General features: G+C 41.8%; 2 protein-coding genes across 3 annotated transcripts in view; one reads left to right on the plus strand and one right to left on the minus strand.

Moving 5' to 3' along the window:
* Window positions 1-6024, minus strand: part of csnk1a1 (casein kinase 1, alpha 1) — a 50433-nt gene extending 44409 nt beyond the window's left edge. Inside the window, exons 1-3 of one of the 2 annotated variants that reach the window (XM_020518646.2) lie at window positions 5585-6024; window positions 5320-5426; window positions 770-896 (exon numbers count right to left, since the gene is read on the minus strand). In XM_020518646.2, the coding sequence (XP_020374235.1) occupies window positions 770-896; window positions 5320-5426; window positions 5585-5707 (357 nt within the window). In that variant the 5' untranslated portion in view covers window positions 5708-6024. The remainder of the gene's footprint in view (window positions 1-769; window positions 897-5319; window positions 5427-5584) is intronic. The other variant, XM_020518654.2, reaches the window with a different exon arrangement.
* Window positions 6025-6220: 196 nt separating this feature from the next.
* LOC109915258 (rho guanine nucleotide exchange factor 37-like) overlaps window positions 6221-24636 on the plus strand; it is a 256581-nt gene continuing 238165 nt past the window's right edge. Inside the window, exon 1 of the mRNA XM_048603948.1 lies at window positions 6221-6371. The gene's annotated coding sequence lies outside the window, so the exon portion shown is untranslated. The remainder of the gene's footprint in view (window positions 6372-24636) is intronic.

Below are 24636 nucleotides of genomic sequence, written 5' to 3' on the forward strand. Positions count from 1 at the left end.
TTTACAGACAGTGGGCAAACAGCAATGTGTGACATGCAGGACAGGATGTCATCATAATTTGCTGATCATATCCATCTAGTTGGTCGATGGCATGTCTTTGTAAGGTTTGCTGAGGTCTTGTAATGCATCCTATGTATAGCACCCATTACTGTCACTTTGTCGCAATGGTGGATGGAATGAACATCTACAGTGGTGATCAACCTTGATAATCACACTCCTGACTTGTGTCTTGTAGATGTTGGAAAGCTTGAGGGAGTCAGAAGGTGAATTATTCACCACCTCGTCAGACCTGTATTTGTGTGGCTAGACCATTTCAGATTTCTGATTAATGGTACCCCTATTGCGATATATTCCTCAAAGTCATGACAGCATGTACAATAATGATTTTTATTTTTATAGTGTAGAAAGAGGCCACCCAGCCCATCAATTCTGTACCAAATGCCTGAAGGGCATCCGACAGACCCAGCTCCCCAATCCTATTCTCATAAACCTGCATTTACCATGGCTAATTCATCATGCCTGCACATCTTTGGACCTGGGATGAAAATGAAGCACATGGCCTAAACCCACACCCGCGGTTAGAATTGATCCCAGGTCCCTGGCTCTGAGGCAGCAGTGCTAACCACTGAGCTACCGTGCTGCCCATACTCTTGGTATCCAAGTCGAAAATTACAGCCTCCCACAACATGACATTCATTATGCAGCTACACCCGTGCACTTATATCAAAAACATATAAATTCAGTCAGAATTTATATGCTTAATACAAACCTGGTCAGCTAACATCAGAACAGTTTTCATCGTGAACCTGCGAGAACAGAAGTTAAAAAGATCTTCAAGGCTTGGTCCAAGCAAGTCCATAACTAGGACATTGTAATCCTTCTCTTGTCCATACCACCTGTGAGCAAACAATTCAAACATCATTGCCTTGCATTGATTTTGTGACAGAACAATTATGTTCCTTTCAAAAACAATCCAGTGAAACACAAGCAAAGAAAAATAAAAATATTTGGTTAACTTTACTGAAGGCATAATGAACTTTAAAGAAGTGGTGGGACATTGCAACTAGTCAGGCATTTGGATTAGCAAAATACTTACGACAATTAATTGAAAATGGTTTTTTGTACATAGTATTACCAATGAACCTAAAGTCACAATAAATTATCAGTATACCAAATTTGTCTTCCTGCAAGGAGAAAGTGGTCTTTACCGCAGCTGTGCTTAAAAAAACAAGCAGTAAGGGGCACAAATCAGAGCCCGTGACTCAATCAAAATATATAACAAAAGAAAACTAATTCACTTATAAATTGAAGTGAAATCAATCTAAAACCACAGCAGACTGTGCTCACGTTTGAAGCTAGCCACAACAGACAACATCCTGAAATTCCACAAACCAGTGTCAAGTAACATTGACAGGACAAAGTATTTTGTGGTATAGCACTGTTTTTCTACAGGACGCTAGCTGAAAACTGAACAAGTCTCTTTGATCGGAAGGGATATACAAGAGCTATGCTGGCATCAATATTCAGTTTTCAATTGGCATAAGCACTCAGCACAAACATCGTAGGTAACATTAATGCAGAGATTAGACCAGTATTAATGAAGGCTGAATGTTTTAATGGAGCCTTTGTAACTTCCATACAGATTAACAAACACATTGGAGGCTGCTAATTTTTTTTTTCAGATAATTTTTTTTTCAGATAATCACCAGCAAAAACTCTAGAACCAAGAGGGTAGATCAGGAGAAATTGAATAACAAGCAATTACATTTGGACTTCAAGGGTTAATCAATCAGAAGTCGAGCATTTGATTTCCTGATTTTAAACAGATTATGGGGTAAAATATTCAACGGTTATGTTGTTAAGGGAAACTATTTGGGTAGATAGAAACTATATCTATTGGTTGGGAAAACAGCTTAGAGGTTAAAGCTATGATTTTTAGGAATGATATTACCTTGTAGATAAAAAGTATGAAATTCTGTCAATAATCAACTAACGCTGACTCAAGTCAGCATTTTAAATCAGACTGAAAGATTCTCATCACCCATTGGAGGAACAGGATAAAGATAAATATAAATATGTGGATTTGGTTACAGATAATCATGCTACAGCACAGAGTGGCCAAGTGTTCTATTGAGACTGGACTGGCTATCCAAGAACAATTTAGCTAACCCCATTCACATGATCTCCACGGCATAGCTATTCTTTTCCTTCATTCGCCTTTCCATCTCCCTTTTAAAAGGCAAGATCGAATCTACCAATACCTGCCATGGAGCCTTTTCCAATCTCACTCACTGCAATCTGTCCTCAACCCTCAGTGGAGAGGATTTTTCCCAAGCAAAACTGCATAAAACCTCATGACCTTGACCACTGCTATCAAATTTCCTTTCGTCGTCTCTTGGGTGAGCAAATGCTGCTCCTTCAATCTGCCTAAGTAACCTAAGTTCCTCAGCCCAAAAACGGTCTTTTCTGTAGCCTCAAGCCTTCACACAGATCCTGAACGTGATGCCCAGAATTGACAATATTCCAATTGAGGCCAAACTGTTTTTAATATAATGGTCAACAAGTGTCTCATCGAATGGCAGAACTGGCCTGAGGAGATGAATGGCCACCTTCTAGTCTTGACTTTCTAAATTCAGCCAGCTGACGTGCAAGAGCAATAATCAGGGTAACAAGACGTTAGGGGATGCTGCTGCAGAACCAGGTTTGCTCTTTAACATCCATGCACGAACACATGATCCCGTGTGACTACCATCTGACACTAAAACATGTAATCGTAAAACAAGCCTCTTACAGTACTCCCAGAAAAAAAATTCTGAAACAATTCAGCAAGTGCCAGGGTAACAGTGATATAGCACAAAGGATTTAGAATTTTGAACTGCACTAAGGATACTGGAACTTCAACAAGCTGATTTTACCTTGCTTGAAGAAACCAATGCATCAAGGCAAGTGTGTGAATACAAAACAAGTCTGAGGCATCAGCCTTCTAACAATATCTTACATAATTTCCTGTGAAATATATTTCAAAGCAGAGAGACGATTCAGCTCAAACTCATGACACAGATAGATTTCAAATATTTTTGAAATTGCAGTGGTATAGCAATGTAGCTTTGTTCCTATTTCGGGATTTGCTGACAGTAACTTGCAAGTCCAGATTTGTAGACTGAATCATTCTTCAAGGACTTCAATTTCAATCCAGTGACAGCTCATGTTCAGAGATTAGATTTGCATTATTGCAGCAACAATTGGTGTCTTCGTGCAATGCAAAAATCTCTTTGCAGTGGCTTTATAGTTGCAGGACATCCTTTTCTCCATTAAAGACATACTTGATTTGCAACCACAAATTTGAAATAAATCTTTGTAACGACATTCTCACACTTCCTGATTCATTCATTTGAGCAAGCACAAAGGGTGCGCTACAGTTCTTTCACCAGGTGGCACTGCCCCACCTACAAGAAATTAGACATATTTAGGAGCACCATTCAGCTGCATTTGGCAACTTATCTGGGTGGGGTTCAAGCCCTGAACAAACCAGATGTCTAACAGTTGTCACCAGTGAATTCAAAACACTAGGCAGATAATACACCAGTTTCATGCATTTTTACAGTTAAGGATTTGTACTTAGGCAAACATTCCACTAGGACAAAGTTAAATAATGGTCTGTCTACTGACAATATATGTAATTTCCAAATCCTAATTTTATCTCAATTATCCTTATACAACAGATGTTAAAAATGTTTCAAATTATGTCTTAAAGCTAATGTTTCTAAAAGCTTGATGTACAAATTCAGTCACTCTCAATGTTGACAGTAGTACATGCACCACTGACCCCACCAACCTTGGCTGGTGAGCTGAAAACTAGTTTGAAGGCCTTCTGAAGGCCCACAGACATATCCACTGTGTTCAAGCTCAGCTTCTCATTTTTGTTCAATTGCTCAGTTATCGTCTGTAAAAAAACTCTAACATGTTAAACAGACAGGCCGCATCTGGTTTTCCAGGTTTAATTAATGGAATATAACAATAATATTCCAACAGCTTGAATGAGATAGGCTTTAGAACTATTTTTGATTACTATGGGGTGGAAACCATCTTAAATCCTATTGTTTTCCATTTTAATATTTTCACCACAAAGCTCCCCTTGTAAATCTTAAGTGGTAAATTGTAAGTGTGTATATTGGATCTACTGTTCTTGCAATTAGGGTACTTTTTTTTAAAAAAAAAGCCCCAATTGTTTTTTGCCTACCATAGTAGCCTGCAGTGTCACGATCTATAACCCCCATTAACACCGAAAACTTTTACCTTGATACAATTTAATTTCTTTACACTTGTTTGATTTAACTCACTATTTGCGTTGTTATAAGCCACCCTAGTTAAGGTTTCCACTTTCACCAGTTGTCTATATATTTAAATTTTCCTTATTTATTATACCCAAAAACTACACAGAAAACATCAATGCACTTTCCGAATGGAAACACCAAGTTACTTCCTCAGTCCGTAAACTCAGACAAAAAAGTTGTCGAGTACAAAAGTAGTTCATTTCAAGTTAGCCAAAAGAGGCCTCTTGTTTTTGAAATGTTATTTAAGTAGATTGTGCACGAGCATCCTGGGAGTCGGAATTAATGAATCACTGGGGATACCACGAAGAAATATATAAATCTGATGAGATGAAACTTGCTCCTAAATCCCGTCGATCCGCCATTTTATGACATGTCCGTGCAAAACACAACAAAAGAGCAGCCATTCCACGCAATCATCCACACTGTACATGTCAGAGCACAATTAAAAGAAAACACCTGGAGAATACATTTTCCAAGAAAACCGGATGCCTGCGAACTGATTTTCAAAAGGCGAAGAGTGCTGACTACAAGAGAGTTTTTTTCTTTGGGGGACGGGGGGGACGGGGGGGTGGAGGAAGCGTGTGGGGAACAGAGAAAGAGTGAAAGGGGAACTGCAACCGACTATAACAGAGGACACCATAGGTCGTGAGAGATTAGGCCACAAAAAAGTGAACGCTCTGGAAACGGCTCAATCTTTATTTAGAAATAAACATACGCGAATGCATTGCCCTCAAATGATCAGCTTCGATTAATGGAGAAAGACTGAGACGAGATTATATAACAGAAGTGGGTGCCTTGTCGCTACATGTTTCTTGCCAGCCCTTTGGCGGAGGTTGTTGGGTTTTTTTAAAAACGGGGTGGGGAGGGGAGGGCGGCGAGAGAAAGGGAAGAGAGAGAGGGCGGTCATCTACCGCACAAACACTCAAAACGGCGCAATTGTTACATAAAACACACAAAGACAACAAAGTTGATCAGTTTAACATACCGGATGTGAGGGATGCCGACTCCTCCCTGTAAGATCTTGTACAGTTTGCTCTCATAGAGAAGCTGAGGATGCCTCGCTTTCTGTGATTCCAATTTCACTGCCACTTCCTACAAAGGCCAGGGAGGGAAAAAAGGGGCAAATAGAAAAAGGAAAAAAATAATAATAAAACAACTAGTCAACGGGTGATTAAACAACGTTGGCAGTTATACTGGGCACGGCGTTGGGGATAAACAGGACGGCTTTACCCCACCACCTTACAACTCACCTCCCCGTTGGTGATGTTAATCGCTAGGTAGATATCGCCAAACGAGCCGCTGCCGATTTTCCGGACCAGTTTGTATTTTCCACCGACGATAAATTCCGCTTTCGAACCACTGGCGCTAGCCATCCTCGTCGCTTTTTTTTCCCCCTCTCTCCTCAGCACGACGACAGGCGAAACGCGAACATATAGAAACCACCGAGTTGTGTCGCTTTCCCCCCGCCCTCTCCTGAATTTTACGGATCCGTTTCCTTATTCCTTTCCTTTACTTTCCTTCCCCCAAGCGCCGCCGACTCTCCCTAAAGCTCCATCTTCTCACCGTCAAGTTCTTTCTTCTTTGCAAAGCCTTGTGGGGGGAAGGGCGGAGACTAACGTCATCGGCTTTTTTACAATCATCATCCCGTTCTCGCGCTCATCGCCATGGTGATGTGGCCCCTCCCTCACACTAGCCTTGACGGCGCGCAACCATTGAGCGGGCGGAGTTTGTGTGACTCATTTGAGGCGGGGGAGGCGGAGTGAGAAGGGTATGGAGAAAGCATTGCAAACTGGGATCTGTAGTTATCTGCGCCGCGATAATGCGCGTGAGGTGACTACAATTCCCAGCATGCCGTATTCCAGTGTGCATATTCTACTTCCGGCTCCTCAGCTTTTGAACGTGGTTGGTTTGAGTTGTAGTGATTGTGTTTGGAAGGGGAAGTATCATTGCTAGCCGTTAATTCTGCTTGATGTTTGCATGCAATATGTTAGAGAGGGGATTAGATTGACGTGGATGGTGTAACGCTGAAACAAAGAGGTAAGTTGTCTTTTAAGTCTTCATGGTTCAGATTATACCTGGAGATGACAGCTGTGATGCAGAAGTTAGAAGGTAGAGGTAGCCAGAAAGCAATTTTATGAAGGTTAAGGATGTGTGAACATGAAGACAACTCAAGGTTATAGGGTAAGAGATAACAAGGTGTAGAGCTGGATGAACACAGCAGGCTAAGCAGCATCAGTGGAGCAGGAAAGCTGACGTTTCGGGCCTTTTTTTAATTCCAAGATTTCATCCACTGTCTTGTATGACTCAGAAATGTGGACATTAAATAAAAATCTGTGGAACAGAGGCTTTTGATATGTTAATGATATAATGTATGGTAAAAATTCCATATATAAGCCACAAGATGAATGGTAAGTGAAATTGAAAGGGCTAAGTTAAAAAGAAAACTCTTAGGAAGTGACATCCAGAAAAAAAATCAGTATTTTAGCCATTTAATCAGAACTGAAAATCTAGGGATCTCATCTTAGCAGTAAAATGGTTGGTAGAAGAAAGCAGGATTGACCAAGTTGTAATTGGATGAAGGATGTCACAGATTGGTTGCAGACACCTTACAGTGCCCCTGTGAGGATGGTGCAAGATAGACATGCGTGGTGTACAATTTCAACAGATCTTTGACAAGAACAACTAGAAGCAGCAGCCATATTGTTGTAACAAGGTGTAGAACTGGATGAACACAGCAGGGCAGGCAACAGTAGAGGAGCAGGAAAGCTGATGTTTTGGGTCTGGGTCCAGACCCGAATCGTCAGCTTTCCTGCTCCTCTGACGCTGCCTGGCCTGCTGTGTTCATCCAGCTCTATACCTTGTTATCTCAGACTCCAGCATTGGCAGTTCCCACTATCTCTGAGCCAGAGCGGCATGGTGCCAGGGCAGCACAGTGGCACAGTGGTTAGCACTGCTGCCTCACAGCGCCAGGGACCCGGGTTCGCTTCCATCCTCGGGCGACTGTTTGTGTGGAGTTTGCACATTCTTCACTGGTCTGCGTGGGTTTCCTCCGGGTGCTCTGGTTTCCTCCCACAGTCCAAAGATGTGCAGGTTAGGTTGATTGGCCATGCTAAATTGCCCGTAGTATTCAGGGAGGTGTAGATTAGGTGGGTTATAGGGGGATGGGTCTGGGTGGGATGCTCCGAGGTTCGGTGTGGACTTGTTGTGCTGAAGGGCCTGTTTCCACACAGTAGGGATTCTATATTATTCTATTCTATATTGTTGTGGTGTGTATGCAGGCATACTGATTCAATGCAGTTAGAAAAGTTTCTCTAATAAAAATAAACTGTGAAACTCCTCAGCTGGTCGATAGGCATTTGTGTGGAGAACAAGTTTTGACACTTCATCTTTCATTAAAATTGGCAAATATTAGTGATGGAATAGCTTTGAGCAAATCAATGAGGAAAGGGAAAAGAATAAAAGCAAAGGTCTCTGATGATGTGGAAGACAGACTTGGTAGTGTAAGGACAAAACAAATGTTAATGGAACAGGCAAAGCAACAAAATCATGCATTGAGGTGATGTTAGTGGTGATGGGATACCAGCCTCTGTGGAGTTATTTCAGTGGCAACGAGAATAGGATTAATGATGTAAACATGCAAAAGTGCAACTGGACTTCAAACAGGCATTACAACTGGCTTTATCATTGGAAAATGCAGCAAGCAGAGCATCTGAGTTGCAGCGTATTACATTAATTGGACACCCTCGCCAGGCAGACTGAGCTTGGGGACCACCACTTGAGTAAAGGTAATTGCAAAGCTTCACTCGGAACGTATCCTGAATAGAGGGACTCTAAGTCAGCTCAAGGCAGAAGCCAACACAAAGCCAAGCCTTTGCCAAACGGTTAAAATTTTCTTCAGGATCCAGTCTGGCAGGCCATTGTAGTTGCTGTGGTATGCAGACTTGAGCCAGGAAAAGGATCCTGCTTTGAGACCTAAATTGAGTAAGGGAACTCATAGCCAGTAACCAGGAGAGTGCACATTCTGGAAAGTCCACCTACCTCTGGTTTCGATAAGTTAAATTATTAGCAATATCCAAATCAAACCAATCAAAATAAAAGTCTGGTTAAACAGTCACCCAGTTCTTTTGGAAGTTGATACTGGCATGACTGTTTCAGTGATGGCAGAACCAGTCTTTAACATAATTCGCTCTGGACTCCAACTCTTAAGTTTGTGCAAAGTCTTGGAAAAACTGAGAACCTATAACGGGGCATCTTTACAGATTAAAGGTACAACTTCGGTTTCTGTCTCTTACGAGAAGCAGCTGGTTCAGTTACCACTGTTTGTAATAAAAGGCTCAGGCCTAAGCCTGATGGGGTGAAATCGGTTGAGAAAGATTCACTTCAACATTTTTCGATTAGAAAATGGCTGCCTGAGTGAAGTCCTAAGTAAATACCCTAAAGCTTTTCAGGAAGGTCGAGGGACTATCGAAGGAGCCAAGGTCACCTTGCATGTTGACCAGGAAGCAATTCCATGATTCTGCCCGCCCAATACCATTTGCCTTTTGGGCAAAAATAGAGGCAGAAATCAGAAGGCTGGAAAGCGAAGGAATCATCAAAAAAGTCCAGTTTGAGAAATGGGCAGCACTGGTCATAGTAATTGTGAGCCCTCATGGTTCAGTTTGGCTTTGTGGGGATTTTAAACAAATGGTAAATCACTTTTCACAGCTGGATAAATACTCAATCCCTTGCATAGAGGATTTATACATAAAGCTGGCAGGGTGGGAGGGGGGAAGAGGTGGTGGTTAGGAGCCATGCGTACTAGATGAGGATTCCCAGATGTGTGCTACAATGAATTCCCATTAGGGTTTGTATTAATATATGAGACTGCTGTGTGGGATATCGTCAGCCTGTGCAATTTTTCGGTGGATGATGGAGAACATTTTACAAGGTCTACTCCAAGTCACCATTTATCTACATGACATGCTATTAACAGGGAAGACTAATGAGGAGCACTTAGAGAACTTGGGCAGAGTCCTTTAGATGTTTTTCCCAGGTGGGTGTAAAGCTTAGAAGAGAAAAATGTGTGTTCCAGGCACCCCAAGTGACCTACTCGGGCTATAGAGTTAACAAGACCAGGTTACACCCATTGGAAGATAAAATGAGGGCGATCAAATGTGCCCCCGTTCCCGCATCTGTACCGGAGCTTAGGTCTCTCCTTATGCTGTTGAATTATTACAGGAAGTTCCGACATAACCTGGCCTCCATTCTGGCACCTTTGCATCAACTCTTAAAAAAGGGTCAGCCTTAGAAACTAGAACGTGCCACCATTTACCAGAAAGGAATTTGGGTGTTTCCTAAAGTCAAATGGTATTCGACATATAAGGACAGCTCCATAACATTCATCATCCAATGGTCTGGCAAAAAGAGAAGTCCAAACTTTGAAGGTAGGCTACAGCTACAGGTAGGAAACAGCCTACAGCTTCACTAGGTATCAACCTGGTGAAGCCACCGAAAACAGGACTACTTGCACGTCAAACAGCGAAAGCAGCAAGTGATAGAGCTAAGCGATCCCACAACCAACGGATCAGATCTGAGCTCTGCATTCCAGCCACATCCAGTCCTGAATGGTGATGGACGACTAAACAACTCACTGGAGGGGGGGACTCCACAAATATTCCCATCTTCAATGATGGGGAAGGGCCCACCAAATCAGTGCAAAAGATAAGGTGGAAACTTGCGCAGCAGTCTTTAGCCAGAGATGCGTAATGGATGATCCATCTTGCCTCCTCCTCTGGTCTTCAGCCTTACAGATATCAGTTTTCAGCCAATTCGAATCACTCCACATGATTCAAGAAACAGTTGGAGACACTGAATACTGCAAAGGCTACAGGCCCTGACAACATTCCGGCAATAGTACTGAAGACCTATGCTCAAGAACTTGCCGCTCCCCTAGCCAAGCTGTTCCAGTACAATTACAACACTAGTATCTACCCCACAATTTGGAAAATTGCCCAAGTATGTCCTGTACACAAAACGCAGGACAGATTCAACCCGTCCAATTACTACCCCATCCGTCTACTCTCAATCAGTAAAGTGGTGGAAGGTGTCATCAACCGTGCTATCAAGAAGCACCTGCTCAGAAATAACCTGCTCAGTGACGCCCAGTTTGGATTCTGCCAGGGCCACTCAGCACCTGACCTTGTTACAGCTTTGGTTCAAACATGAACAAACGAGCTGAATTCCAGAGGTGAGGTGAGAGTGATAGCCCTTGATGTTAAGGCAGCATTTGACCAAGTGTGGCATCAAGAAGCCCTAGCAAAACTGGAATCATTGGGTATTGGGGGCAAACTCTCCAGTGGTTGGAGTCATACCTAACACATAGGAAGATGGTCATGGTTGTTGGAGGTCAATCACCTCCGCTCTAGGACATCTCTGCAGGAGTTCCTCAGGGTAGTGTCTGAGGCCCAACCATCTTCAGCTGTTTCGTCAATGATGTTCCCCCTATCATAAGGTCAGAAATGGGGATGTTTGCCGATGATTGCGTAATGTTTAGCACCATTCGTTACTCCTCAGATACTGAAGCAGCCTATGTTCAAATGCAACAAGATCTGGACAATATCCAAGCTTGGGCTGACAAGTGGCAAGTGCCATTCGTGCCACACAAATGCCAGGCAATGACCACCACCGATAAGAGACAATCTAACCACCACCCTTGACATCTTGACATTCAATGGTGTTACCATCACTGAATCCCCCACTATCAACATCTTGGGGGTTACGATTGACCAGAAACTCAACTCGACTCACCACATAAACACAATGGCTTTAAGACCAGGTCAGGGCAAGCAATACTGTGGCAAGTAACTCACCTCCTGACTCCTCAAAGCCTGTCCACCATCTACAAGGCACAAGTCAGGAGTGTGATGGAATACTCCCCACTTGCCTGGATGACTGCAACCCCAACAACAGTCAAGAAGCTTGACACCATCCAGGACAAAGCAGCCCGCTTGATTGACACAACATCCACAAGCATCCACTCCATCCACCTGTTGTTCAGTAGCAGCAGTGTGTACTATCTACAAGATGCTCTGCAGAACGCCAGATTTGCTTGAGTGAAGGAATCTGAGTAATTAGGATGACAGCGTAATGCTTCAAGTTTTTAGACAAAAAATCCAGAGTATATACAAAGTCAGAGGTAAGATAGTGGGAGAATATTGGAGATGGGTAAGAGTGTATGCTGTGCAAGAGGGAAGACCTCTGCCTTCATCTCAATGCTTATTCTTTTGTTAGTGAAAGAGGAGCTTGACATTCTCCTGGATTTGAAATTCATCGAGATAAGGAGGGGAAAAGGGATGAAACTGAAGCCTTGGCTAAAAATAAATCATTTGCAGTCAGAAAGTAAAAAGTTGAAGGAAATCATGAGTACACATTATAGGTATTCCTGCTACAATGTGTGTTTCATTAAAGCAAATTGGTTGTAATGCACTTGATGAATAGTGGACACTGTTTGAATAACGTGAACTTGCTGCTGTACCGGTATAATGATTTTTCTGAAGCGAATTCCCTACACGGGATTTTCTAACGCGATTTTCTATAGCGAGAAGTCACACAAGAATGCAGCTATCGTGTTATAGGAGAAATGCCTAAACAGGGTGATTTAAAGCAAAAGATGGAGTTGGAGGAAAACAAAGCGTTCAAAAAATGTTTTACGCTCTATTACCCAAGAATTACTGAAGCTTGAAAGCCTTCACATCTGAAAGAAACAACGAAATTTGAGGATAAAAATAAGAGTGAAATGAAAGTACACATGAAACAGTTTAGAGATGTAATGATTTGTGTTGCTTCAAAGAGTTTGAGTCTGTGAATCTGGATCACAGTGAGACAACAGTTCAAGGAACACTGTCTAGGTGGTATCTGTTACTGTGCTTGGATCTGAAACACAAAGCATGGAATTTCAGTTAGAAACACATGGAATAAATCATAACTGGAGACATTTATTAGGGATTAAGACAAAGCTGCTGTGGAGCAGGTGTGTGATTTATAGACATTAATATAATTTATTTTAGAGTTTTGATTTTGAACTAGTAACAAGTGGGTTTTAGTCTGTGTATGAAGTTAATTTTTAACTTGTCAACCAATCTGGAGTCATGATCTTAAACCAGTATATATCAGATGACAGGTGGCTGGTGCCCTCCTGGAGTCGTAATGTGAATTTGTTTATTTTGTGAGAGTTTTACAATCATAGAAAACAAACATTGAAAGACATTAGCTTGCTTTTAGTTTTGAAGAATGAAGAATTGATTTTTGGCTTAGGGGAAAAAACCCATAGATTGAAAAGGTTTTAGATTGAGTTTTGCCAAAAAGAGTAATTTCAGAATATCCAGGATAAATGTTCCCTCAGGTTAAGGGCCTCAGGTTAAGGGTCTCAGTTTAAAAATTCCAGACCAGAACTGTTTAGTTAGTATGCTGAAGGGGTTATGAATAATCGAGGAAGATGCTATCAAACTCTCAAGGCCGGGAATTGAAAGAAACAGTTAAGTCAAAACTAGAAATCTAATAAATGGAACTCTCTGGTACTTGAGTACTGAAAAATGATGGCTTTGGGGTACAGATGGTTCTGCTGTAACGCTAGTTTCGTTAACACAAACTGGCAGTAATGCAATTGAATAGCGGATGCTGTTCATATAATGTGAGCTTTCTGTTGTACTGGTATGGTGATCTACCTGTAATGCGATTTTCTATGGTGATAATCTATAGAGCGATTTTCTATAGCGCGAGGTCACACGAGTGCAGCTGTCGCGTTATAGGAGAGCTGTTGTATATGGGATTTTGTTCTGCTTTGTGTTTCACAATTTTTAAAATTGTTTTACATGTATATTATGTTCGCTTTTATTTTCCTTTTTTATTTAATAAACTGGTTTTATTGTTAAAGCCAGATCTGCAGCGTTGTGTACATATGTTTTGATGAATGACCATCATGTTAATAAAGAAAAGAGAAACAAAATGTGATCAATCAGGCCGATTTCAATCACATCAGATGGGATCATAACACTGTGAAAGAGTGTTCTGATTGCATTAAGTCTGGTCTGGACTAGTCTACCTGAATCCATCTGCTACTGAGACTCTCATTAGGCTTGTATGGTTCCCGTTCTCCTGGCCAGCCTCCCATCATCTGCCCGACGTAAGTATCAGCTCGTCCAAAGCTTGCCTGTCCCATGTAACATTCGCAATGTCGCACTCACCCTCCCATAATTTCAAGGTGATCCCAGTGCACCAACATCCTGAGTCAAAGTTGCCACCTAGTTGTCAAACCTCTTTGTGCCTTTTCTTGGCAACATTTCTAACTTTATCCAGCCTTATGGTCCTGGCAGTTTTCAAAATCTGAACTCAACATGCATCTTCAAGGCCCCTAGTTCTACCATTAGCAGTAATGTTTTCATCCATCCAAGTCCTGAGTTTTGGAATTATCCCTCTATACCACTTCATTGCTCCACCTCTCCATCAAAGCCCACCTTAAAAGTTTCCTTTTCGAACAAAGTTTCAGTCCCCTATCCCAATTGTGTCCTTTTATGCCATCCTTGTGAATCTAATTCTGGACTCTTGAATATTAATTACTTCACTATTACAGGCCAGAACTTAAGTTGCATTAGACCAGAGCTAATACTGCTTCCCTGAACATTTGTCTTTGTACCTTGCATTCTTTCTTTAATATATTATAAACACTTAATATTATTAACATAACTTTTGATCATCTGACCTAATATAGTTCGCTGTCATATTTTTGTAATATCACGCCCAGTGAAATGTCTTTCATTGTGTGTAAGGAGCTATATAAATTGTTATTGTTGAATCTCATCTTCTCTGTAACACTGTCTCCAGAGCTGTACACAGCTGTGGTCTAACAAATAAAAACAAAAGTTGCTGGAAAAGCTTAGCAGGTCTGGCAGCATCTGTGAAGATAGATCAATGTTAATGTTTTGGGTCTGATGACCCTACCTCAGTACTGATGGTGGTGAGGAAAATGTTGGTTTTTATGCAGAAGATAGGGTGGAGGGAGGGGGAAAGGAGTAAGCGAAAGGTGGGGATAGAGCCCAAAGGGAGTGAAGAACAATTGGACAGTCAAAGGAATGGATAACAATTTGGCCAGGAGGGTAAATCGCTGTTAATGGAGATTGTTATTGGCTAACAATGAGTTGTATGTAATTGCAGACTATGTGATAACAAGGCCTGGTGTGTGGGGGTAGGGGCTAGGACATAGTTCAATCTCTAGAGATATTGGACTCTATTGAGTCTGGAAGGCTGCAGGGTCCCCAAGCGGAAATTGAGGTGCTGTTCTTCCAGCTTATGCTGAGCTTCGCTGGAGCACTGCAACAAGCCTGAGATGGAGATATTGGCCAGGGCACAGGGTAGTTTGTTGAAATGGCAGGCAGCTGGAAGCTCAGGGTCATTTTTGTAAGCGGAATATAGGTGGTCTGCAAAGTGGTCACCCAGTCTACACTTCTTTTCCCTAATTTAGAGGAGACCACATTGTGAGCAGTGAATGCAGTAGACTAGATTTGTGTGAAGTGCAGGTAAGCGCAGCTTCACCTGGAAGGGATGTTTGGGCCCATGGACACTGAGGAGGGAGGAGGTAAATGGGCAAGTGTTGCACCAATGGCGGTTACATTGAAAAGTGCCTTGGGGCATTGGAGGATTGTTGGGGGTGAACAAAGTGTGGACTAGGGTGTCCTGTAGGGAATGATCTCTGCAGAAGGTGGGCAAGGAAGGGGAGGGGAATAAGTGTCTGGTGGTGGTATCTTGCTGGAGATCGCAGAAATGGCGGCGAATAGTCTTCTGGGTGTGGATGCTGGTGGGATGGTAGGAAAGGACAAAGGGACCCCTATTGCTGTTGCAGGAGGCAATAGAGGGGGTTAGGGCAGAAGTGCGGGAGATGGGTCAGACCTGGTTGAGGGCCCTGTCGATAACAGTGCTGGGGAATCCTCGGTTGAGGAAGAAGGTCGCTATTTCAGAGGCTCCCTTGTTGAAGTTGGCATCATTGGAACATATGTGATGGCGATGGAAGAACTGGAAGAATGGAGTGGAGTCTCTACAGGAAGCAGGGTGCGAAGATGTATAGTCCAGGTAACTGTGGGAGTCAGTGGGTTTATAGTGGATGTATTTCTATCCCCAGAAACAGAAACAGATGTCGAGGAAGGGAAGGGAGGAGTCAGAGATGGACCAGGTGAAAGTGAGGGAGGGGTGGAAGTTGGAAACAAAATTGATAAACCTTTCCAATTCTGGATGAGAGAGGAAAGAAGCACCGATGATATAATCGTTATATCGGAGAAAGAGTTGTGGGTGTGAGCCAGAATAGGATTGGAACAAGGAATGTTCCACGTAACCACAAAGAGACAGGCATAACTAGGGCCCATGTGGGGTCTATTCTTCCAAACCTGCTGAGCTTTTCCAGCAATTTCTGTTTTTGTTTCTCATTTACAGATCTTTCGGTTTTTATAGTAAAACATTTGTTAGACATAGTTCTAGCATAACCTCACTGCTCTTGTATTCTATAAAATGAAAAAGATCCCATATTCTTTATCTACTGGTCCTGCTACTTTCAGTGATCTGTAGACAAGCACTTCAAGGTCCCCCTGTTCCTCTGCAGGTCCCAAAATCTCACTATTTACTATATATTCCCCTGCCTTGTTTTTCCTCCCTGAATGCATTTTCTCACAATTCTGTGGACTGAATTTTATTTGCCACTATTTAGTCCACTTGAATGGTCCATTGATATCTTTCTGCCATGTACATTTCTCCATCTGCCGTTTCTCCACACTGTCAACCACAAAGCCAACTTTTGTTTTCTTTTGTTGCTAAGGGAGAATAGCTACACTGATTTTCCATCACACCCAGAAGAGGGTATTTTGGTGAGGTTTACTGAATCATGTTTCAGTTTAAACAAAGGTTTAGAGGCAAGGTTTTAACAAGTGCCTGACAATTCTTAGCTTACGTTTGGAGTGATGATTTTAATTTGTGCATCTTATATGTGGTTAGTTAATGAATTGTAAAAATCTCTGGAGAGAAGAAAGCTAAGAGGAAATCTTATTAAGGTTTTCAAAATCATTAGCAAGCTGGACAGAGTAGAAAAGGTGAAGCTGTTTTCCTTTGCAAAATAAATAAGCACAAGAGGACATAGATTTAAAGTGATTTGCAAAAAAGCAAGGGTGTTGAGAGGAAACAAAAATATTTTCTCACAGCGTATTGTTACTGTATGGAATGAGTTGCCTGATGTGGTGAAGGCAAGTTCAATTTACGCATTCAGAAGGGTATTGGACAGTTATCTGAATAATAATGGCATGCAGATATATGGGGAAAAGGCAGGATATTGGCTCAATAATAGACCCTCTCCTACTGCATGCAGTTTTGGTTTCTTTATTTAAGGAAGAATGTAATTGTGTGGTAGAAGTTTCAAGGAGGTGTGCTAGCTTGAAGCCTGGAATAAGCAGGTTCTTCCATGAGGAAAGGTTGGACAGACACAACTTCTTTTCACTGGAGTTTAGAAGAGGGCGGAGGTGATTTAGTTGAAGTATGCATGATCTTGAGCAGATTTTTACAAAGTGAAAGTGATGCTGTCCTCTTCTTAGATGAGTCCACATCTAAGGGGTACCATTTAAAAATTTGGACTTGCTATTTGAGGATAAAAATGAGTTTTTTTGGAACTTTGTGTCTTAGAAGGTTAGAGGCAGGGTCATTGAATATTCTTCAGTTAAGATGGATGCATTGATTCTATTGCATAACAATAAGCTAAGATTATTGGGAGTAGACAGGAATGTGAAATTATAAACATAAACTGGTCAACCATGATCTCACTGAATGGCTTGAGCAATATCTAGAGCGCTAATGGCCTCGTTCTGTTCCTCACTCATATGTTTGCATCATCTTTTCCCTATTTTTTTGATTTATTTGCATTTTAAAATTTGAAAACATGCCCACTATGTTACCTTAGATGAATCTGGAGTAAATGCAAAACACCACAGATGCTGGAAATCTGAAACAAAACAGAAATTGCAGGAAAAATTCAGCAGGGCTGGCATCATCTTTGGAAATAGAAGCAGAGTTAATGTTTTGAGTTTGATATGACTCCTTTTTGGAATGGAAGAATAGTCATATTGGACTTTAAACGTTGACTCTGTTTCTGGGGTGCTACCAGATCTGCTGAGCTTTTGCAGCACTTTCTGAATCTGGAGCATGATGGCGCTGTGTTCTATCTTTCTATATTCTTCAGAATTCCAAATCAAAACATCATGGCAGTTTCTCAGAGTTCATAAATTGTAACAGTTTTAATGAAATGGATGAGTGACACTGCTCATTTATTGATAATCTCAATAATCAAGCTACTGCATCTAATTTTCACTATAACAAACTATTTAACCTTTTATAAAAATAGAGACAGATATTTACATAACACTGTCGGGAAGTTGCAAAGCTTTTCAAAGTGTTTTTTTCTTGAATTGATATCATTGTTACCTAAGTAGACCCCCAAAATAAAATCAGTTTGCGAGTTAACTACTCAATCAGTTCTAGATAATGTTGAATGATAAATGTTGACCACAGCATCATTAGAACTCACTCCACTTCAGGAAATTGATTTTTTGATATTTTACCTTCATCCAAGTATGTAGAAGAGCTGCCTTAACGTTTCTTTCAAAAGGACTGCATCTTCAACAATGCAGCACCCCTTCAGTATATCTTTGTTGTGTCAATTTGTTGTATCTGCTTTGAATCACAAGGTCATTGTTCCACTGAAACACATGCACATACTTTTGCCGAGTCTAATATATCCCAAATAATTTTAGGGCCTTATCAAAAGTCCATCCAGATATTAATCACTTAAGGTTGAGAAATCTTAAATTTACTTTTAACAGTTTATAACTTGGTCAACATTTCCTTCAGTTCAAATTTAAGTTAAAACAGCTGAATGTTTTTTAATATATTGTTTTGCACCTTCCCAACTATAGTGTGCCTGCTCAATACTCCCCTTGAAGTGTTCAGGTTTATCAAGCCAGCCATTATGACTTATAGAGTCAGAGAGTTATACAGCACAGAAACAGACCATTCAGTCCAACTTGTTCATGCCGACCAGCTATCCTAAATTAATCTAGTCCCATTTACCAGCATTTGGCCAATATCCCTCTAAACCCTTCCACATTCACATACGTTTCCAGTTGCCTTTTAAATGCTGTAATTGCACCTACCTCCACCGATTTCTATGGCAGCTCGTTCCTTACACGTATCACTCTGTGCATGAAAAGTGCCCCTCCGGACCGTTTTAAATCTTTCCCTTCTCATGTTAAACCTCAGCCGTCTAGTTTTGGACTCCTCTACCGTGGGAAAAAGACCTTGGCTATTCATCCTATCCTTGCGCCTCACTGGTTTTATAAACCTCCGTAAGGTCACCTCTGAGCCTCCGATGCTGCAGTGAAAAAAGCCCAGCCTATTCAGCCTGCAACTCAACCCTCCAATCCTGGCAACATCCTGTGAATCTTTCTCAAACCCTTTCAAGTATAACAACATCTTTCCTATAGCAGGGAGACCAGAAATGAATGCAGTATTCCAAAAGTAGCCTAACCAATGTCCTGTATAGTTGTAACATGACCTCCCAACTCCTTTACTCAATGTGCTAACAAATGAAGGCAAGCATGCCAAACACCTTCTTCACCACCCTGTGTATCTTCATTAAAAAGGTAAAATACTGCAGGTGCTGGAAACATAAAATATTAACAGGAAATGCTAGAAATACTCTGCAGGTCATGCAAAATCTCTGTACCTACAAACCATTCTAGACTTTTTTTTTAATAAACACAGTTACCTCTTCTATGTATTCCACTATGACAGTAATTGAAGAGTCAGTTGATTATTTTACTTTTCTCAGCAAAAAATCTATTACTAGGCTGCCTCAATAAGCCTTTCTCTCTTTTTGATTAAGAAGTTTCATAGAAGGATTTCAGTAACTTCAAGTACGTCATTGTTGTATGCTTACCAAAGGTTTAAATTATACTGTGATCATTTACCCAAGGGTGGCCCAAAAAGGTATCTTTGCATATTTGGCTAGCAACCTAATAGTTGTTTAAAACTAATGGTTTCATTATACGAACCACTTTTAATTCAATTCTCAAACAAGTACATTCATATACATTCATAGGCATATTTATGCAGCTGTTGCAAATTCAGCTCAATATATAATTATCTGTATGTTCATATGTACTGACTAATCTTCTGCAATGCTACCAAAGGAGCTGAGATTTAAGTGAGCCTTTTCAATTCAGAGGGCTAAAGGAAGATTATCTCTTGAGGTTGGTTGGCTCGCCAAGCTGGTTTGTTGTTCCGCAGACGTTTCGTTACCGTGCTTGGTATACTCTACTCCAAAACCTTAGAAGATTATCTCGTTGGACCATTTTGTGTCCATTTTTTCTGCGTGAATTGATTTTTAGACAGACTTTTAAATGGACCACTATTATTGTCGCTCAAAATGGGCAGAAGGCTGTTTAAGCATTAGTATCAATATCTGTTTTAGAGCACATGGCGTTTTGCAGAGATGTAGATGGTGTATGTATGATGCATGCTTATCCTATATTATGCAAATATTAACAGTACCTAAAGAGAACACTGCAGGCATCTCCAAAAAGGGAACATATTTTATTTTCTTAATGTTGTGGGGCCAGAAGAAGCAGAAATGATCTTCTGCTATAAAGATCCTGCAGCCTGCTATCAGTCTGTTTGTGCCACACCCATGGAATCTGCTACTTTGGCCCATTGGACTTTGTTCGATAACTTTCATACCCAAGGGAATCATATTGCTGCGGTAAAGTGTTTGAAATCAGCTGCCTTGGCCCTTCCCATAGCTGACTGAGCCAACCTTTCTGTAAAGTGCCTTCCCTACAACTCCACGTTCCTAGCTTTGAACTCCCATCATTGTCCAATTTATCTCCTGTTCCCCTCATATCCTCTCTGAGTTCACTTTGTTCATGAGACTCACTTTCTCTTCTTCTGACCATCCAAATACCCTGCCTGGCTCCAATGTTAGCTATACTGTTAACAATCAAAAATAAAACAAAGAACTGCAGATGCTGGAAATCTGATACGAAAACAGAAATTACTGGGTTATTAGTACCCTCCCTTCAAGTACTGGCTTTCCCCTTCACATTTACCATTAAGGCTCCACTTCTCAAAAAAAACACCCTCGTCCACCCACCGCCCCCAATTTTGCAAACTCCCACCACATCTCCAACTTTCTTCTCTTCCCCAAAATCCTTCAACAGGTAATTATTTCCCAAATCCACCCCCCTTTTTCTGAAAACTTGCTGTTTGAATTCCTTCAGTCAGGTTTTTCACTGTCACAGTACCAGAATGATTCCTGAAATCGCAAATGAAATCCTATGATGATTATGAGAAATGGTAAACAATCTCTCTTCATCCTCACAATCTGCCTTTGACATAGCTAACTGACACTGCCATTTTTGTTCACCTCTGTTGAGCAGTGTAGGGCTGAGTTCTTTAGGTTCCGTTCTTACCTGTCTAGCCTGGCTAGAGAATCACTTCCGCCATCTGCAATCCGACCCCACCACCAAAGACATCTTTCCCTCCCCACCCTTATCTGCTTTCTGGAGGGACAACTCTCTCCGTGACTCCTTTGTCCGCTCCACACTCCCCTCCAGCTCCACCACACCCGGCCCTTTTCCCTGCAACCGCAGGAAGTGCTACACCTGCCCCCATACCTCCTCCCTCACCCCCATCCCAGGCCCCAAGAAGACTTTCCACATCAAGCAGATGTTCACCTGCACATCTGCCATTGTGGTATACTGCATCCGCTGTACCCGGTGTGGCTTCCTCTACATCGGTGAAACCAAGCGGAGGCTCGGGGGCCACTTTGCAGAACACCTGCGCTCGGTTCGCAATCAACAACTGCACCTCCCAGTCGCGAACCATTTCAACTCCCCCTCCCATTCCTCAGACGACATGTCTATCCTGGGCCTCTTGCAGTGCCACAACGATGCCACCCGAAGGTTGCAGGAACAGCAACTCCTATTCCGCTTGGGAACCCTGCAGCCCAATGGTATCAATGTGGATTTCACAAGTTTCAAAATCTCCCCTCCCCCTACCGCATCCCAAAACCAGTCCAGCTCGTCCCTGCCTCCCTGACCTGTTCTTCCTCCCACCTATCCCCTCCTCCCACCTCAAGCCGCACCTCCATCTCCTACCGACCAACCTCATCCTGCCCCCTTGACCTGTCCGTCCTCCCTGGACTGACCTATCCCCTTCCTAACTCCCTACTTACACTCACCTTTACTGGCTCCATCCCCGCCTCTTCGACCTGTTTGTTTCCTCTCCACCTATCCTCTCCTCTATCCATCTTCTATCCGCCTCCCACTCTCTCCCTATTTATTTCAGAACCCCCTTCCCCTCCCCCTTTTCTGATGAAGGGTCTAGGCCCGAAACATCAGCCTCTCTGCTCCTATGATGCTGCTTGGCCTGCTGTGTTCATCCAGCCCTGCACCTTGTTGTCTCTAGAGAATCACTTCTGATGGCTTTTCTTCCCATTTCCAGCTTTTTACCTCTGAAGTCTGCAAAATATCTATCATTCGCCCCTTCCTATTTCTTGTCAGCATATGTGCCGTTCTGCAGCGATTTCATTGGAACACACTCAGTTTTCACAAGAACACTGGTGATACACAGCTCTACCACACCACTACCTCTCTCAGTCCTTCCACTGATGTGGAAAAGTAGAAATTTCCTCCAATTCTATATTTGGATAACTGAAGGCATTGTTTCTGGTCCCTGTTTCTCCATTTCCTAACTGCTCATAATGTTTCTGGTCCCAAGTCAGATTGAACCAGATTTTCTGAAACCAAGTGTTAAATTTGACATCGATGCTGACTACAAAGCCATACCATCACTGACTGAATAGGTCCACATTTATATTGTGAGGAGTAGGTGAAAGGAGAACCTGACACAGGCAGGCCACAGCACCTAGAGAAGCAGCTGAGTGGATGACCCTGACATAGTCTGGCAGAATAAACTGCAGGAGTGGGTGGAGGAGGTCTCCAAGATAGGCAGTCAGCAGTATCTCAAGGAGCAGATGAGATGAGTTTTGCAGCATTTGTTTGCACAGCACTTCCGAGATGAATAGATCTCCTAGTTGATTTCTTTCCTCTTACTGCCTTTCTCTCTCTCTCAAGCACCTTAAATCCCAACCAATAGCCCACACATGCTCAGTCTCATTTTTATGATGCCACACAACCATGCATCAGTCACTCTGTAAAACTGTCATCCTCCATCCTCTCCATACAATCCATTTCTCATGCTCAATTCTCTATTTTACCTCCTTCCAGCAGAAGACAGTGCAGACCTCTAGAGACAGTAAGATAATCAGGAATAAGGGGAGACAGGACAATAAATGGAAACCTATAGTGAGATCCTCTGTGATGGCCACTGACAGTGCATGTCTAACATAAGCATATCTTAATTCACGAGGCTGCAGATATCAACAGTAACCTGCTGTGAAAGACTGAGCCTTGTGAAGCCCAGATGCACACACGTGTTGGTAAAGATGTCCTTTACCTACACCTTGTGTTGGGGGGGTGTCTTAATTCCTTTGAGCTAGATCTTTTTACCAGTCCCTGTGTCCTATGCTGCAGCATTTGGTTGAGGAAAACATTGTTGATATTAACTACACCAGTGCTGCATTAAAGACTAACAGTCAGGGAAGCTCAGATTGTGCTCAATTAAGTCCGAAGCTGATGAATAGACTTCTGAGATGATGGAAATAATTTGTCAGACATTGCTAGTAGTGGCAACCTGTCATCTAGGCATGGCTACAGTTATTCAGTTTTACTCTTTGAAGGGTTCCAAGCCTGAAGATGGTTTCTCCATTGTGTTTTGCTTTGTTGGCCCTGATGAGGTCTATACAGTTTGAGAAACATGACGCATGCTGTTAAATCTAGAATGCTCTAATCAGTTAATTAGAGATATAAATTGCTTAAATTACTTTACCAAAGCTCCACAACGGTTCTCTGCTCACCAGCAAATCTCTCTGTGTTATTCTCTGAGTGAGTAGGATTATTTTGGGTTCCTGACCCCTGCAAATAAACCTGAATCTGTCTTCCTTTGGCAGTTAATATTTTGCCTCCTATCTCCAATTTCTGATTTTAATCAATATAGGTTATGTACATATTGAACAGCATTGGTTGCTGCACAACTGGCATTTCGAACTAGTACTATTTTATATTTTGTAGCTATTTGTTACTGGACTCTTGACTTTTCATTCATTGACTTTCATCATAATTTTGTCATGTGTGACACTTTCTTGAATGTCTTTTATTTTTGCCAATGTATCCACCAATTGCCTTACTTTTGTCTATTCTTTCTGTTACTTCAAGAAAATTTATACAGTGCGATGAAATTGTGGAATTCACTGCAAGCTGGAGTAATTGAAGCAGATATCTTTAGTGCCTTCAGAGGAAATCTTGATGCATGCAAAAGGGAGCAGAAAACAAAGCAGAAAACAGGCTTTGTAAGGGAATCTCAAGTCAAGAGGAGCAAGGTCATGGAGTTAATAAGTTTTAAAAGAAGTGTTAATGGATAAAAGTGATGTGACTTATTTAACAGTTTCAGATAGGAGGAGAGACTGGATAGGATGGAGTTATTTTCCTTAGAGCCAAGAATGCTGAGGGGAGACTTGATTGAAGTCTGCAAAATTATAAGAGGTATGGAAAAGGTAGATAGGAACAAACAAAGGTTAGAATTGGAGCATTGGCACCAGGACTGTGGAAGGAGGGAGCTGTTTTGATGGGACAGGCTCTACCTTAATTATGCTGGACTTTAAACTAAATACCTGGAGAGTGGGAGAGGGTTCAGTTGCATTTTAAATTTAAAAAAAAATCAAAAGTAAAGGAGAAGGCAGGAGTGCAGGTTAGTGATGAGTCTGATTGTTAACAGAAAATAAAATGAAGGAACAGAATGTATGAATATCGTTTTACCAGAGAATCGTACTCCAGTAGGGAAATTTGATAATAAAACAAGTTGAAAGATTTTGTATCTGAATGCACAAAACATTCGGAATAAAATTTAGTGAGTTAACAGCACAGATTGAGATAAATGGGTATAATTTGGTGACAATTACTGAAATGTTTTTGCAGGGAGACCAGGTTTGGGAATTGAATATCCAGGGTTACTTAGTGTTTTGGGAGGATAGGCAGGAAGGAAAAGGAGGTGATGTGGATTTGTTTGTAGAAGAAGAGGCCAGGGCTGCAGTGAGAAATGGTTTTGGATATAAAGACATAGAATC

Source organism: Rhincodon typus, chromosome 12, assembly GCF_021869965.1.
Source record: "Rhincodon typus isolate 14 chromosome 12, sRhiTyp1.1, whole genome shotgun sequence".
NCBI lineage: Eukaryota > Metazoa > Chordata > Chondrichthyes > Orectolobiformes > Rhincodontidae > Rhincodon > Rhincodon typus.